This window comes from Crocuta crocuta, unplaced genomic scaffold (genome assembly GCF_008692635.1).
Source record: "Crocuta crocuta isolate KB4526 unplaced genomic scaffold, BGI_CrCroc_1.0 scaffold299, whole genome shotgun sequence".
Classification (NCBI taxonomy): Eukaryota; Metazoa; Chordata; class Mammalia; order Carnivora; family Hyaenidae; genus Crocuta; species Crocuta crocuta.
Genome location: NW_027532747.1, coordinates 10,055,077 through 10,070,375, shown reverse-complemented (window position 1 = coordinate 10,070,375; position 15,299 = coordinate 10,055,077). Strand labels below are relative to the sequence as shown.

The 15,299-nt window shown below is 37.8% G+C and overlaps 1 protein-coding gene across 3 annotated transcripts in view; it reads right to left on the bottom strand.

Annotated features, from left to right (window-relative positions):
- Positions 1-15,299, bottom strand: part of TC2N (tandem C2 domains, nuclear) — a 42,024-nt gene that overhangs the window by 13,344 nt on the left and 13,381 nt on the right. For all 3 annotated transcript variants that reach the window (XM_077780935.1, XM_077780934.1, XM_077780936.1), the window contains exons 3-8: positions 14,473-14,706; positions 7,248-7,415; positions 5,627-5,718; positions 2,942-3,017; positions 2,297-2,397; positions 1,795-1,911 (exon numbers count right to left, since the gene is read on the bottom strand). In XM_077780935.1, coding sequence (XP_077637061.1) covers positions 1,795-1,911; positions 2,297-2,397; positions 2,942-3,017; positions 5,627-5,718; positions 7,248-7,415; positions 14,473-14,706 — 788 coding nt within the window. The remainder of the gene's footprint in view (positions 1-1,794; positions 1,912-2,296; positions 2,398-2,941; positions 3,018-5,626; positions 5,719-7,247; positions 7,416-14,472; positions 14,707-15,299) is intronic.

Genomic DNA, 15,299 nt, shown 5'->3' with positions numbered 1-15,299 from the left:
AAAATTCTACCTGAACATATTCTACTGCTGCCTAGTAGTCTATCACACAGTGTTAGGGTTAAAATTTGGCCCCCGGGGGCGCCGGGTTAAACATCCGACTTCGGCTCAGGTCATGATCTCACAGTTTGTGGATTTGAGTCCCGCGTCGGGCTCTGTGCTGACAGCTCAGAGCCTGGAGCCTGTTTCGGATTCTGTATCTCCCTTTCTCTCTGACCCTCCCCTGCTCACGCTGTGTGTGTCTCTCTCTCAGAAATAAATAAAAACATTAAAGAAAATAAATTAAATTTGGCCCCCGAAAGCTATGCTGAAGTCCTAAAACCCAGTAACTCAGCATGTGACCTTATTTGGAACTAGGGTCCTTGAAGATGTAGCTAGTGATGTTAAGGTGAGGTCGTCCAGGAGTAGGGTCCTCGTAAGAAGGTGGCCACATGAAGATGCAGTGACAGAAGGAAAATGCCATGTGAAGATGGAAGCATAAACGAAGTCAAGGAATGACTCGGATTGCTAACCATTACCAGGAACGAGGAAGGCGGCATGGAACAGCTTTTCCCTCACCACTGAAGGAAGGGATCAACACTAATGACACCTTGATTTCGGACTTACTCTAAAACTGTGAGAGAGAAACTTCTGTTGCTCTAAGCCACCCAGTTGGTGGTACTTTGTTACAGCAACCTGAGGAAATTAATACACATGGTATAGATAGCACGAATTTTCTCAACCGTTCCCTTATGTGAGACATACAGATAGTTTCCAATTTTTCCCCTATGAACAAAACTGCCAAAAATACTTTACACATTTTTTATTTGCCTTTTAAACTATTTCCATGGAACACATTCCAAGTAGAATTACTATGTAAAAGCATATAAATATTTCAAGGTTTCTATGTGGTTTGTCAAAATAATTTCCAGAAAGTTCAATATTCTAGAGTATTTATAAAGTTTTTTTTCATTTTAATAAGGAAGAAAAAAAGAGAAAGCAATATGCAATTTAAATTTGTATTTCTATAATTACTAGTGAGAGTAAGTTTTTTCATGGTTATTAGTTATTTGAAAAGCCTTATTTTAAAATTATACATACTTATAGAAAACACCTTTCATTTACATGGAAAAATACCAAGCTCTCAACCCATATCAGAAGACAAAAATGAAGATATATTTAAACTAATGTGAACTCTAAAATCTGTAAAACCAAAGTCAGAGTAAGTTTTCCAGTTATAACAGCTGGGAGTGTATAGAAGAAATTTACTGCAATGGTGCGATTATTTCTCAGACCTAAGTGAGTTAGGAGGAAGGACAATTAAGATACAGACATTCATTTTCCTTTCATACAAGAAAAATAGCCTTAGATACTGTTTATCTTGTACATACTTTCGTGATTAAGATTTTGTTTTTAGGGGCATCTGGGTGGCTTAGTCAGTTAAGCATCCAACTCTAGATTTCAGCTCTGATCCTGATCTCGCAGTTTGTGAGTTCAAGTCCCACATTGGGCTCTGTGCTGACAGTGTGGAGCAGCTTTGAATTCTCTCTCTCTCTCTGCCCCTCTCAAGCTCACTTTCTCACTCTCTCTCTCAAATTAAATAAACGTAAAAAAAATTTCTTTTGAAATGCATCTTAACATTGGGCAATGAAGTATCAAGTATTTTTAAGGCTCAAAATTGGCTTTAAAAAGCAAGACGTGTATAATTTGCAATTTCCTCAAAATAAAACACTTTATTTCAATTCTTTGAGTGGTTTATAGTGACAGGTATTAAAAAAAAAAACATAAAAAGGAATTGAAACAAAAACAGCCACTTACATTAGAGCCTTCCTTGGCTGAAGATTTGAAATGCACTGGTTTGGGCAACGTTAGTATCCCTTTCACAGAAATAGCAGGAGTGTCTCCACAACTAGAAGGCCAGCTTAAATCTCTGCACTAAAAAAATTAAAAATACAGATTGAATTTTATAAAGGGCTCTGACAATACAAATATTTGATGTATTTCTCGAGCTAATGATTTAAATGCAAACTATAAACGCCAACGAGTCTACTGAGATCTCGTTTCATCTACCTTAAAATAATTTGACATTTACTGTTCTAGACATCATATCAATCTCCTTCTTGAGGCTAAAACCATAATTCCAACATACCTACAGATTTATTTTCTTTAGAGGCTTTATTAAATACTGTTTTCTTCAAAATGCTATAGAATCCTAAATTCCAAAGAAGGCATGGTTCCATTCCCCCGGAGAAACAGTAGATGCTTATAATGAAAATATTCGATTTTGTAAGCATAGTTCGTATTAACTAAATTAACTTACCTGTAAAACTGTGATCCAGATCTGTTCTACTGAAGAATTATAAAACACTTTCACATTCAGTCTCCCAAAATCTCTTTCATCTCCTGACAGAGTAATTGTATCTGAATTGTAAAAGGACAGGGACATTTGAAATGTTATGCAATCATTCCACTCCAATTATGCCTTGATACAATCCAATTTTAAGAGTACAACTGAAAAATGGCAAAATTATTCTTTTAACTTGCCACTTTAATTAAAGACAAAAAAGACTCTTCAGTGTTTTATAGTGGGGGAAGACCTGCTATAAAAAGTTCACGGCTTAAAAACTTCACCAAGTATAGCCTAAGAGATTTTAGTTAAAACTAAGATAATCTTTCCCACAGAATACTGATATGGCTTTAATCCTGTATGCTTCTGGAAGTTCCTTCACTAGTATACTTTAAAACAAACAAACAAGAGGTGTGTAACTGCTATGCCTTTTTTAAAGATGCATTCGTGCCTGAGCACAACAAATGGGTCATGTAATCTGAGTATTCATATGCCGATAACATAGATAAAACCATCTAGAGTCTTTCTTTTTTGCCTTATCATATATATGTTCAAATTACTACTAGGAAGAAATCATCCCCCTAAGAGTATTTTTTAAAAAGGTACTTTATTCCTTACCCAGGCTTCTGTTACTCCCCTGGGAATTCTTCCGGGAAGAAGAACTGCTCGGCACGCTGGACAGAGAATCATGTCTCTAGAGGTGAAATTGTTCTCCGGTCAGGTGTCGCACATCAGACTTCAAGAATTCTGAAACTTATGCCCCAACAGCCCCACCCCCCGCATCAAACTGCATGCTAACCATTTTGACAGTGCTACTGGTCAGACAGTAAAGGGGGAAAAAAGGCTTTCTGTGTGTTAACAGGGAAAGTCTTAAATAACTTACTAGATCATATGTGGGGAAAGCCTTTGCCATCTGGGGTTTGGTTTTGTAATAAGAAGGAAGAGATTACTGCTTATGCTTCATACTTGAAAGTACTAGTAAAAATAAGAATATATTTGGAAGTGCCCTGTTAATTAAAAACCTGCAAAGTAGCAGCTATGAAGCACAGTCCCTCTGAACCATCAATATCAATATCACCCAGAAATTTGTTAGAAATACAAACTCGGGCCCCAGTGCAGAGCTACCGAATCAAAAGCTCTGGCAACCTGTAGTTTAACAAGTTCTCTAACCAATTCTGATAGACATTAAAAGCTGGTGCTATGGAGAATTAATTCTGCAAAATATTAACTCTACTGAGGATTCTAAGGATTATTTAGAATACATTTCCATTTAAAAAAAATATGCACATACATTTACACAGGAAAAAAGCCTGCAAGTATATGCAACAATATTTTCATAGTGCTTTTATTCCCAGTTACAGGAATATAGGTGATTTGTCTTTTTACTTTGCTTAACTCTCCTTTCCAATTTTTGATAATTATAATTTACTTATATTTTTAAAAGAAACTTTTTTACAGACACATAGACCAATGGAATAGAATTGAGAACTCAGAATTAAACCCAAAAATTACAGCCAACTAATCTTTGACAAAGCAGGAATGAGTATCCAATGGAAAACAGACAGCCTCTTTAACAGATGGTGCTGGGAGAACTGGACAGCAGCATGCAGAAGAATGAAACGAGATCATTTTCTCACACCATGCACAAAAATAAACTCAAAATGGATAAAAGACCTGACTGTGAGACAGGAAACCATCAGAACCCTAGAGGAGAAAGCCGGAAACAACCTCCTTGACCTCAACCGCAGCAATTTCTTACTCAGCACATCTCCAAAGGCAAGGGAATCAAGAGCAAAAATGAACTATTGGGATCTCATCAAGATAAAAAGCTTCTGCACGGCAAAGGAAACAATCCATAAAACTAATAAGCAACCGACGGAATAGGAAAAGATAGTTGCAAATGACGTATCAGATAAAGGGCTAGTATTCAAAATCTATAAGGAACTCACCAAACTCCACACCCGAAAAACAAACAACCCAGTGAAGAAATGGGCAGAAGATATGAACAGACACTTCTCCAAAGAGGACATCCAGATGGCCAACAGACACATGAAACGATGCTCAGCATCCCTCCTCATCAGGGAAATACAAATCAAAACCACACTGAGATACCACCTCACGCCAGTCAGAGTGGCTAAAATGAGCAAATCAGAGAACTCTAGATGCTGGCGAGGATGTGGAGAAACGGGCACCCTCCTACACTGTTGGTGGGAATGTAAACTGGTACAGCCCCTCTGGAAAACAGTGTGGAGGTTCCTCAGGAAACTAACAATAGAACTCCCCTATGACCCAGCAATAGCACTGCTAGGAATTTACCCAAGGGATACAGAAATGCTGATGCATAGGAGCACATGTACCCCAATGTTCATAGCAGCACTCTCCACAATAGCTAAAACATGGAAAGAGCCTAAGTGTCCATCAACGGACAAATGGATCAAGAAGATGTGGTTTATCTATACAATGGAATACTACATGGCAATGAGAAAGAAGGAAATCTGGCCATGTGTAGCAACATGGATTACCTTGAGCGTAGCAACATGGATGACCTTGAGCGTGTTATGCTGAGCGAAATAAGTCAGGCAGAGAAAGACAAATACCATATGTTTGCACGTATAGGAGGATTAGGAGGAATTTAACGAAGGACCATGGGAGAGAAGAAGGAGAAAAATAGTAGGGGACAGGGAGGGAGGCAAACCATGAGAGACTCTTGAATGCTGAGAACAAACTGAGGACTGATGGATGTGGGGGGGGGGAAGGGGGGTAATGGGCATGGAGGAGGGCACTTGTGGGGATGAGCACTGGGTGTTATATGGAAACCAACTTGACAATAAACTATTCAAAAAATTAAAAAAAAAACTTTTTTAAACATCAAAAAGTTATTTTATTTAAAAGTAGGAGAATGCTGTGTTAACATTAACGATAATTAAGGCCCTATATCTCAATAGAAATACTATTTTTTATTAACTAGGTAGTTATGATCAACAAGAAAGGTTAAATCAATAAGCACTTTTAACCATATCATTTTAAATTCCAACTGCCTTCAAGATTGCCTGAGTGTATACCAACTGAGAGACGTAAGATTCATTAAGAAGAACAGCAACAACAACTACTACTGTCTTTTACTATTCAGCCAAGAGCTTCCTGAAATAATGCACATGGGAGATGCCAAGTGTTTACTCTTCAGATATTACCACAGATTTATCTACAAAAAGATTTATACATGTTGTTTCTAATGTAATTCACACATTTCTGAGTTTTTAGCTTGAAGATACGTTATCGGATACATTTATATAAATAATTCACCTGGATGAACCGCTGAGATGAACTTGTAAGATCAAACATAGACTTGCTGAGCCCAGGGGAACTTGGAAGCTTGCTGGTCCTTAAATCACAAACTACAAATGGATGTGAAAAAATTTCTTTATATTAAAGAAGAAACACTGGAATTTTACTTAATCACTATGAACTAAATCTCTGTAGGAAAGCATCATAAATATTAACTCAATCTATTTAAGAGATAACTCTCCTCGGGTTGCCTGGGTGGCTCAGTCGGTTAGCCATCTGAGTCTTGATTTTGGTTCGGGTCATGATCTCATAGCTTCCGAGATGGAGCCCCAAGTTGGGGATTCTCCCCACAGCTCCACAGAGACTGCTGGAGATTCTCACTTTCCCTCTGCCCCTCCCCCTCTTGCGCACACACCCCACCTCAAAATAAACATATGAAAAAGAAACTCTAATTCTAATAAAGTTTAAAACTTTTTACAATTATTTTTTGTTCCAAACAGAAACCAACATAAATCCAACAACACATTTTCACATCCACATCAACTATCCAGGGAAATACTCATTCTTTTTGCTCACATTACCCAATTCTTCATCCCATGGGAATAATATAAGAGAATGTAGGTCCTCTGTGCTAAATGCAATTCAACTATTTAATGAGTACTTATTGCATTTAAAAAAACCTGAATTCCATATGCTCCTGTATTTCTAGTTTATATTTCTAGTTTTTTTCCTAAAATAGGAGATTCTTTTTTTTTTTTTTTTAATTTTTTTTAATGTTTTATTTATTTCTAGGAGAGAGAGAGAGACAGCGTGAGCAGGGGAGGGTCAGAGAGAGAGGGAGTCACAGACTGAAACAGGCTCCAGGCTCCGAGCTGGCAGTCAGCACAGAGCCCGACGCGGGGCCCGAACCCACGAACCGCGAGACCATGACCCAGGCGAAAGTCGGACGCTTAACCGACTAAGCCACCCAGGCGCCCCAAAACTAGGAGATTCTTAAAGAATGGAACTCTGTCTACTGTACATTCTAACACAGCGCTGAAATAAATATTTAAATAAATACTTCTGGTTTGTTTTCAGTACTTGACCCTGAACTCAGTGGTTGAGATAGCTATATAAAACAGTAAAATCTTGAAAAACAGGATTTTATGAACCAAATATATACATTTATACCAGTTTAAAATTTATATAGTCCTCAAATATTAAACTGAGAAAGTTCTATCAGCATTTTCTATTTTCTTTCTTTATGCTTGTAATCTCATCATGAGTTTGTAAATTTATCATTTTCACTGGATAGAACAGGGAAGAAAAATCTAATAAATACCTACTGTAGAATTTCTGAATGGACAGATGATGTATACAATATAAAAATAATCTGAAAATGAAACTCTTCAAAAAAGGGACAAAGAAAATGGAATTTGGAACTATCAATACACATAATTCATTAATCTTTCCATTTTTACATTAGATAGAATACCACAGAGAAGCCACAGTGTTTTTCACATCACTTCTGAAGCCCTGCTTTTCACCTATTTTTTGTTCTTCATAATGAGAATCATCTCTCCCAAGGTCTTAGATTTTATTTGATTTCTACATTTGTTAAAGAGGAACACAAAAAGAAAAAACAAAAAAAATTTCATACCTGATCCATATAGTCTCGCGGCTTCTGAACGTGGAGGGAGGCGTCGGCTCAAGTCAGGTGAAATGTGCTGGTACCTATAGCATGGGTTGTACACATCGTAGCTGGCTCCGTGCTGGGACAAACTAGAAAGTTCTACCTTTCGGTCTCCAAAAGATGCTCTGGCAGATCCTGAAAGTAAGTGTTTCTACAGTTTTACCCTTTTCCTGCAGTTATTATCTTAACAGCTGGTGCGTCCAATGCAAGAGGAAGAAAAATTTTGCCTCAAGAAATACTAAATCACATGTGTTTGAGATACTAAAAAAATTAAATAAAATAAAAATAAAATCAGTACACATTTATTTACTGTGCTCTACAAGTAAAAAGATGATCACTGTTTGACAAAGACACAAAGCATTTATAAAAACTGACCACATGCTGAAATATGCAGAGTAATTTTTTGAAAGGGCCGAAATCACAGTGTGTGCTCTCTAACCATGATACAATAAAGTTAGAAGTCAACAGAAAGAGGATTAGAAAATCTTTACATGGAAATACAAAGGGGCTAGGATAACCAAAAAAGGAAAAAAAAAAAACCACTTCAAAAAGTAAAACAAGATTGAAAGATTTGTGCTACTGGGTTTTAAGAACAGAACACTAGCACACAATAAAATAAGACTTAGCAGAACGGAGGCCCAGAATGAGACAGTCATTTTATGGACATTAGATTTACAATCAATGTGGCACTGGATAAGAATGCAGAACAGTCTTTTCACTAAAAGGTGCTAAGACAATTAGATATTGATACTGAAAAAAAGAAAAACAACAACCTAAAAAAATTCGTAAAATAGTATTTGCATATGGACTGTGGATCTAAATTAAATGTTAAAGGCAAAACTTCTACATTTAAGTCAATTTACAAGAAAGTTTAGGAGCGCCTGGATGGCTCAATCGGTTAAGCGTCTGACTTCAGCTCAAGTCATGATTTCACGGTTTGTGGGTTCGAGCCCCGCATCAGGCTCTGTGCTGATAGCTCAGAGCCTGGAGCCTGTCTTCAGATTCTATATCTCCCTCTCTCTCTCTCCCAAAATAAATAAAACATTAAAAAAAAAAAAAGAAAGTTTACACAGCCTTAGTGCTTCTTAAACGCAACAGAGCATTATCATAAAAAAGTGTTTTAATAAACTGAACTACATTAAAATTGAAAATTTCCATTTTATTGGGATCTTCGAAGAGAGTGACATGGTCACCCATAGAGAGAGAAAAGTTATGTGTAACACATGTAACCAACAAGGGACGCATATCCAGAACCTATGAGAACTCCCACAAATCAGTAAGAAAAAGGCCAGCCCAAACAGAAATTAGCTGCAAGCCTCAAGCAGGCACTTCAGAAGAGAGGCCATCCAAATAGCCACAAACAGGAGCGAGGGCTCAATTTCATTAGTCACGAGGCAAATGCAAATTAAAACTCCAATGAGATTCCACTACAAACTCACCAGCATGGTCACAATGAAAAAGCCTGATAAAAGCAAGTGCAGACAAGAACGTAGTGCAGTATGAATTATCGTATTTCTGCAGGAGGGGATGTAAACTGAGGCAGTCACTGGGGAGAACAGTTCGGCAATTTCTACTAAGGCTGAAATCCGTATGCCCTATGAAGTGGCAGTGCCCTTTGGGGACATACACACCACTGAAATGCCTGCACGTGTGCACCGAGAGACCAGTACAAGAACGCTCAGAGGCATTATTATCCGTCATGGCCAAAATGGGAAAAAACCCAAATGTCCCTTAACAGTAAAATGAACGACAGTCGATACTTACTACATAAAAATACCTTCTGTATGCTATGCAGAAACACTACTGTGTACCATGTAATTTAGAATAAATGAAAATAAATGTATTTTCTGTGCAGATATTAAAACTGAAGCTATTGACAACAATTTGAGTGAATCTCACAAAAATAATGTTGAATGAAAGAACCTATCATAAACAAGACTATATAATGAATATATAATTTCATTTACATAAAGGTCAGAAAACAGAAGAAACTATAAACCATGACCTTGAGGAATAACTGCGTAGGTGGTAAAAAGTAAGAACAGCACGAAAGCCGAGAATTAGAACAGTTGGGACACTGAAAAGGGGGAAGATGGAAGCTTCTGGGCTGCTGGCAACACGTACTTGTTTATCTGAGTGGTGACCATACACGTTTGTAATAAATCACTGAGCTACATATTTCTGTTTTGTTCCTTTTTTCTCCACGTGCATATTTCACAATTTAAAAAGGGTAAAACAACAGATCAAGTTCCTTTCAAAGTTAAGAATCACACTGGAAATAACATAGAGACATAAAGTTTCTAAGAGTTTAAGTTATTGCCATCTTTTAATTCTTTTTGTCCCACTTAAAATAGAACCCACAGTTTTAACCAATATTTTCTGAATTAAGCTAAACAATAAAACAGGTGGCTTCACAATGAGTTCAGAAAAGAAAAAGAAAATATGGGGTTATGAGGTGAGAGCTTATCCTCACCCCAGTTCAAATAACTGTGTGTGCAATCCAAGCAAAATACACAGGCAGAGGGGCGCCAAGAGGGAGTTCTGATGCCAGAGAGCTTTGTAAGGAGCCTGTGCACCTTATAAGCTAACCCTTAAATCATTCAGCACACAAACACTGCTACAAGTCTGTTTATGGTAACAAGAATACACTGTCAAGAGTAGTAGTACCAAAAATGACTCATTACCTTTATAGGCTATACCTAAAAAAGAATATTCTGATTTCATTTTTCCTTAACAGAATTCCAATTTTCCCCTCAAAGAGCGTACAGTGATATTATTTTTACAGCTCAAGAGGAAGTTTTCTCAATTTACAGAACCACAGTGCTATAAAACTAAATGTAAAGGAACATTTACTTTACACCTCTCAAAAGCTCTATTTAAAATTTCAGTATTTATTCAAAATGCATTCTCTTAACGGGTAGGTAGATAGACATGAGATAAAGGAAGCGTGGTAAGGTATTAATGATAGAATCTCTGTGCTACAAAGCAGTACGCTATGGCTGTCATCAGACATATCAGTGAGAAATGAAACAAAACACATTTCAAATACTTGAAATAGGTTTAGTCATTACTGATGGTGGTCTGCCCTATCTTCTTCTCAATATGTCCCTGTCAGCCCATCACTCACAAGCACATCCACATACAACCTGCACATGTCTGACTTCTATAATTAGGCACCAAACTTTCTTGACTCTAATAGTTTTCTCTCCAATATGATACCACATCTTCATTGAGACTATAATTTAAGTGTAGACCAATTTCCCACTCATTCGAACCAAAAAGCAATCTGTTTTCTAGAGATTTATTGAAAATGAAAAGACAAAAGAGAAACTATCACATATTGCTAGGTAGATATTTCTCATTTTTATTATGAAAATAATACATAAAATACCCTAAATGTTTTAAGAATATAAAATGTATTACATAAATTATGGTACATCTATAGATTTAATACTATGGGGCCATTAAAAAGCAATGAGTATAAAAACATGTTCACAATGTATGCTGGGACTAAAACAGATTACAAAACTGTTTATATGGCTTCATCCCAATGCTGTTAACAAGTATGAGAGAAGGAGAAAGACCAAGTGTCAAGGTACCCTGTGACCCAAGGCTTTTAAACACTGTTTGTGAGAGATACTACTGATGTGTGCAAAACCAGGTGATGGGCCAGGCACAGGGTTCCTCTTTCCTCGTTTCTCTAAAAGAAAAAAAGAAAAGAATGGATGGATGGATGGAAGGAAGGAAGGAAGGAAGGAAGGAAGGAAGGAAGGAAAAGATAGATCACTTCTGCCAAACCTAACTCTCCTGTAGACAACAGCACACTGTAGACCAAAAACAAAATGAACAATAACCCTGAAGGGACTGGACAGTGATCAAAAACAGTGCAGATTCTGGAGAGCATTGGCTCTTGGAGGAAAGGGAACGGCCGTCTGTTTTAATGACTGTTAGCCTCAGGGCAAGCCAAAGTTGGCGCTGCACAGGGCGGATAAGCTCCAACAGAAAAATCCACACTCTTTTTGGCCCGAAGAAGCAGAGGGCAGAGTTCAGAGCAACCACAGCTGCTAGAAAGCAAGGTGGAAATCTTGGAAAGGAGAAAACTCCAGATTCTGTGAATACAGTTTGCTCAAATATCTGGCTGAACCACACATATGTGGGATGGACCCCAACTAAAGATACATGGGGTGTCTGGGTGGCTCAATCGGTTGAGCATCTGACTTCAGCTCAGGTCATGATCTTGAGTTTGTGGGTTCGAGCTCCTGCATCCGGCTCTGTGCTGACAGCTCAGAGCCTGAAGTCTGCTTTGGATTCTGTGTCTCCCTCTCTCTCTCTCTATCCTTCCCCTGCTCATGCTGTCTCTGTCTCTCAAAAAATAAAATACAACATTAAAAAACAAATTTTTAAAAAACAATAATTTTTTTAAAAATACAAAAACTAAGCTAAGAGCTGCTTGCTACCAAAGACACAGAACTTGCAGCATAGTCTAACCAAGTTAATCACCTGGTTAAAAAAAGAAAGAAAAGGGGTGCCTGGGTGGCTCGGTCGGTTAAGCGTCCAACTTTAGCTCAGGTCATGATCTCACGGTTCATGGGTTCAAGCCCTGTGTTGGGATCTGTGCTGACAGCTAGCTCAGAGCCTGGAGCCTGTCTTCAGATTTTGTGTCTCCCTCTCTCTCTGACTCTCCCTTGCTCATGCTGTCTCTCTCTCTCTCTCTCAAAAATAAATAAAACATTAAAAAAATTTTTTTTAAAGGAAAAAAAACGCTCTCATCTCAGAGTAATCTAACAGATTCTCAAGTGTCTACAACACAATATCCAACATCCAAAATACAATCCAAAATTACTCCATACACAATGAAACATGAAAAGGTCACCCATTTTCAAAAAAAGAAAAGCCACAGAATCCACACCTAAGTGACTCAGATGTTAGAATTAGCAGACAAAGATGCTATCGTCCAAAGACATAAAAGAAAATAGGCTCACAATAATGAAAAACAGAAAATGAAATCACAACAAAAGAATAGAATCTACAAAAAAGAACCAAATGTGAATTCAACAACTAAAAAATATAATGTCTAAAATAAAAATTCACTGGGATGAGCTTAACATCTGCATGGAGATGACCAAGGAAAAAGATGGTAGTGAATTTTACAATCAGTAATATCCAAACTTAAAAATGTTTTTTTTACATTTATTTATTTTTGAGAGACAGATCATGAACAGGGGAGGGGCAGAGAGAGAGGGGGAGACACAGAATCTGAAGCAGGCTCCAGGCTCAGAGCTGTCAGCACAGAGCCTGATGCAGGGCTTGAACCCACAAACTGTGAGATCATGACCTGAGCCAAAGTCGGACGCTCAACCGACTGAGCCACCCAGGCACCCCAATAATATCTCATTTTAAGAGAGGAGGGGCAAAAATGTTGAAAGAGAAAAAAAAAAAAGTCTCAGAGACTCATAAAAAACTATAAAAAGGTCCAACATATGTCTAACTGGAATCCCAAAATGAGAAAAGAAAAAGGATGGGGGCAGCCGGGTGGCTCAGTAGGTTGGGTGTCCAACTTTGGCTCAGGTCATGATCTCACGGTTTGTGAGTTCAAGCCCTGCATCAAGCTCTGTGCTGACAGCTCAGATCCTGGAGCCTGCTTCAGATTCTGTATATCCCTCTCTCTCTGCCCCTCCCCTGCTCACACTCNACCAACTTGACAATAAACTATTAAAAAATAATAATAAAATAAATAAAAAAAGAATAAATGTTTTTAAAAAAAGAAGAAAAAAACGATGGGGCAGAAAAGACTATTTGGAAAAATTATTTTAGATTTTGATAGGAGTCTAGATTACACTGTTATATGCATTTGTCCAAACTCAACAAATACAAACTTAAAACTTAGGTAGTTTGTTAGGTATAAGGTTTTTATCAAAAGAAGAAAACTATAAACAGATACTGAACTCTAATAAACTACACATATGCTTAAGCATTTAGAAGTATACTAATGTCTGCAATTTACTTTGGAATGTGCTCTTCCCCCACCCCACCCCCACTCAAAGAGGATTAATAATGGATAGAGGAGGGGTGCCTGAGTGGCTCAGTCGGTTACGCATCTGACTTTGGCTCAGGTCATGATCTTGTGGTCCATTGGTTTGAGCCTCGCATTGGACTCTGTGCTGACAGCTCTGAGCCTGGAGCTTGTTTCAGATTCTGTGTCTCCCTCTCTCTCTCTGCCCCTCCCCAGCTCATGCTCTGTCTCTCTCTGTCTCAAAAATAAATAAACGTTAAAAAAATTAAAAAAAAATAATGGATAGAGGAATTGATAAGCAAGATATGTGATTAACTTTGGTAAAATAGTAAAGTAGATTCTATGTATTGGACATTCACCATTATATTCTTTCAACTTTTCTGTATGTTTGAAATGTTTCTTAATAAAACTTTGAGGGGAAGGGGGGAAAACTGTGACAGTGTTTCAACAGACTGAAGCAAATTGTTTTTAAAATACAAGAGTTGGGGCGCCTGAGTGGCTCGGTTAGTTGAGTGTCTGACTTCGGCTCAGGTCATGATCTCACAGTCTGTGGGTTCAAGCCCCGCATCAGGCTCTGTGCTGACAGTTCTGAGCCAGGAGCCTGCTTCAGATTCTGTGTCTCCCTCTCTCTTTCTGCCCCTCCCCCACGAGTGTGTGCATGTTCCCCCTCTCTCTCTCTCTTTCAAAAATAAATATTTTAAGGGGCGCCTGAGTGGCTCGGTCGGTTAAGTGTCTGACTTCGGCTCAGGTCATGATCTCACAGTCTGTGGGTTCAAGCCCCGCATCAGGCTCTGTGCTGACAGTTCTGAGCCAGGAGCCTGCTTCAGATTCTGTGTCTCCCTCTCTCTCTGACCCTCCCCTGCTCACACTGTCTTTCTCTCTCTCTTTCAGAAATAAATAAAACATTAAAAATAAATAAATATTAAAAAATGTTTTAAATAAATAAGGCCACATCTACACCCAGATGTGTTGAATGTATCAGATTTCATAATGAGATCTTTCAAAAATATTATACATTAAGTTCCTCTACAGAAAGAGCAAAGCATGTAAGAAATAAAATGTAAAATTTATGTATAAAAGAATTTTATATCTTTAAACATATGGAAGAGTGAAATGACAGAAGCAACGACATTTCAATGCTACATGTTGATTTTTCAAACTTGCCGTTTTATTGTTTACCTTCGAGTTCTTCCAGATGTGAAGGAGTTCCTTGTACCCTGGGCTGAACATAAGATAACTTAAACTTGGGCACCACAAATGGCACCTCTTTACCATCAGATGGCAATTTGGAAAGTAAATAGTCCTCAGTACAGCCGACCTGAGGCTTTACCGAAACAGAAGTCAATGGAGGTGCAGATGCAGAGGTACTCTGACATGCCGACACTGCTGATTTCAAGTCTCTTTCTGTGGAAACTGCATATAAAAGAGGACAAAAGAAGAGAAAAATCTCAAATATGGATGTGGAGTTATATATAATAATCTAAAGTTAGCATGCTTTCGTACTTAATCTTCTAGAAGAAACTGCTGATAGAGAAACTACTACTTCTAGGTGCTACCAAGCACTTCTGGAATCTACATGAATTCTGTCTAGGCAATATTTGCAAAATTAACATAATACTGCCAAAGTATATTAACTTATCATAATGGTAAAAGCAGTTTTTAAAAAACTCATTCCCACGAAAAGAATTCACAGATGGAAAACAAGTTTATTTTGTAGTTAATTCCACAATACTTTCGAGTAAAAGCCAGGCATTTAAAAATATTGCCAATGAAGCAATTCTTGTTGTCTGTACCAGTGGTTAGAATCCGTCTTAAATATACAAAGCAATTCTGAAAAGAAGCTAAAGGTCTCCAAGTCCACAAAAATCTTCACTGAATCACAAAATAAAATGTATTTTTACCATATAATAGCAACTCTCCGTGTTAGCTTCTGCGACCTATTTTGTCCTTTGTCTCAAATTATGTATGTGTTTCCTAAGCTGGTGACTTAGGCTGGGGAGGTGAGG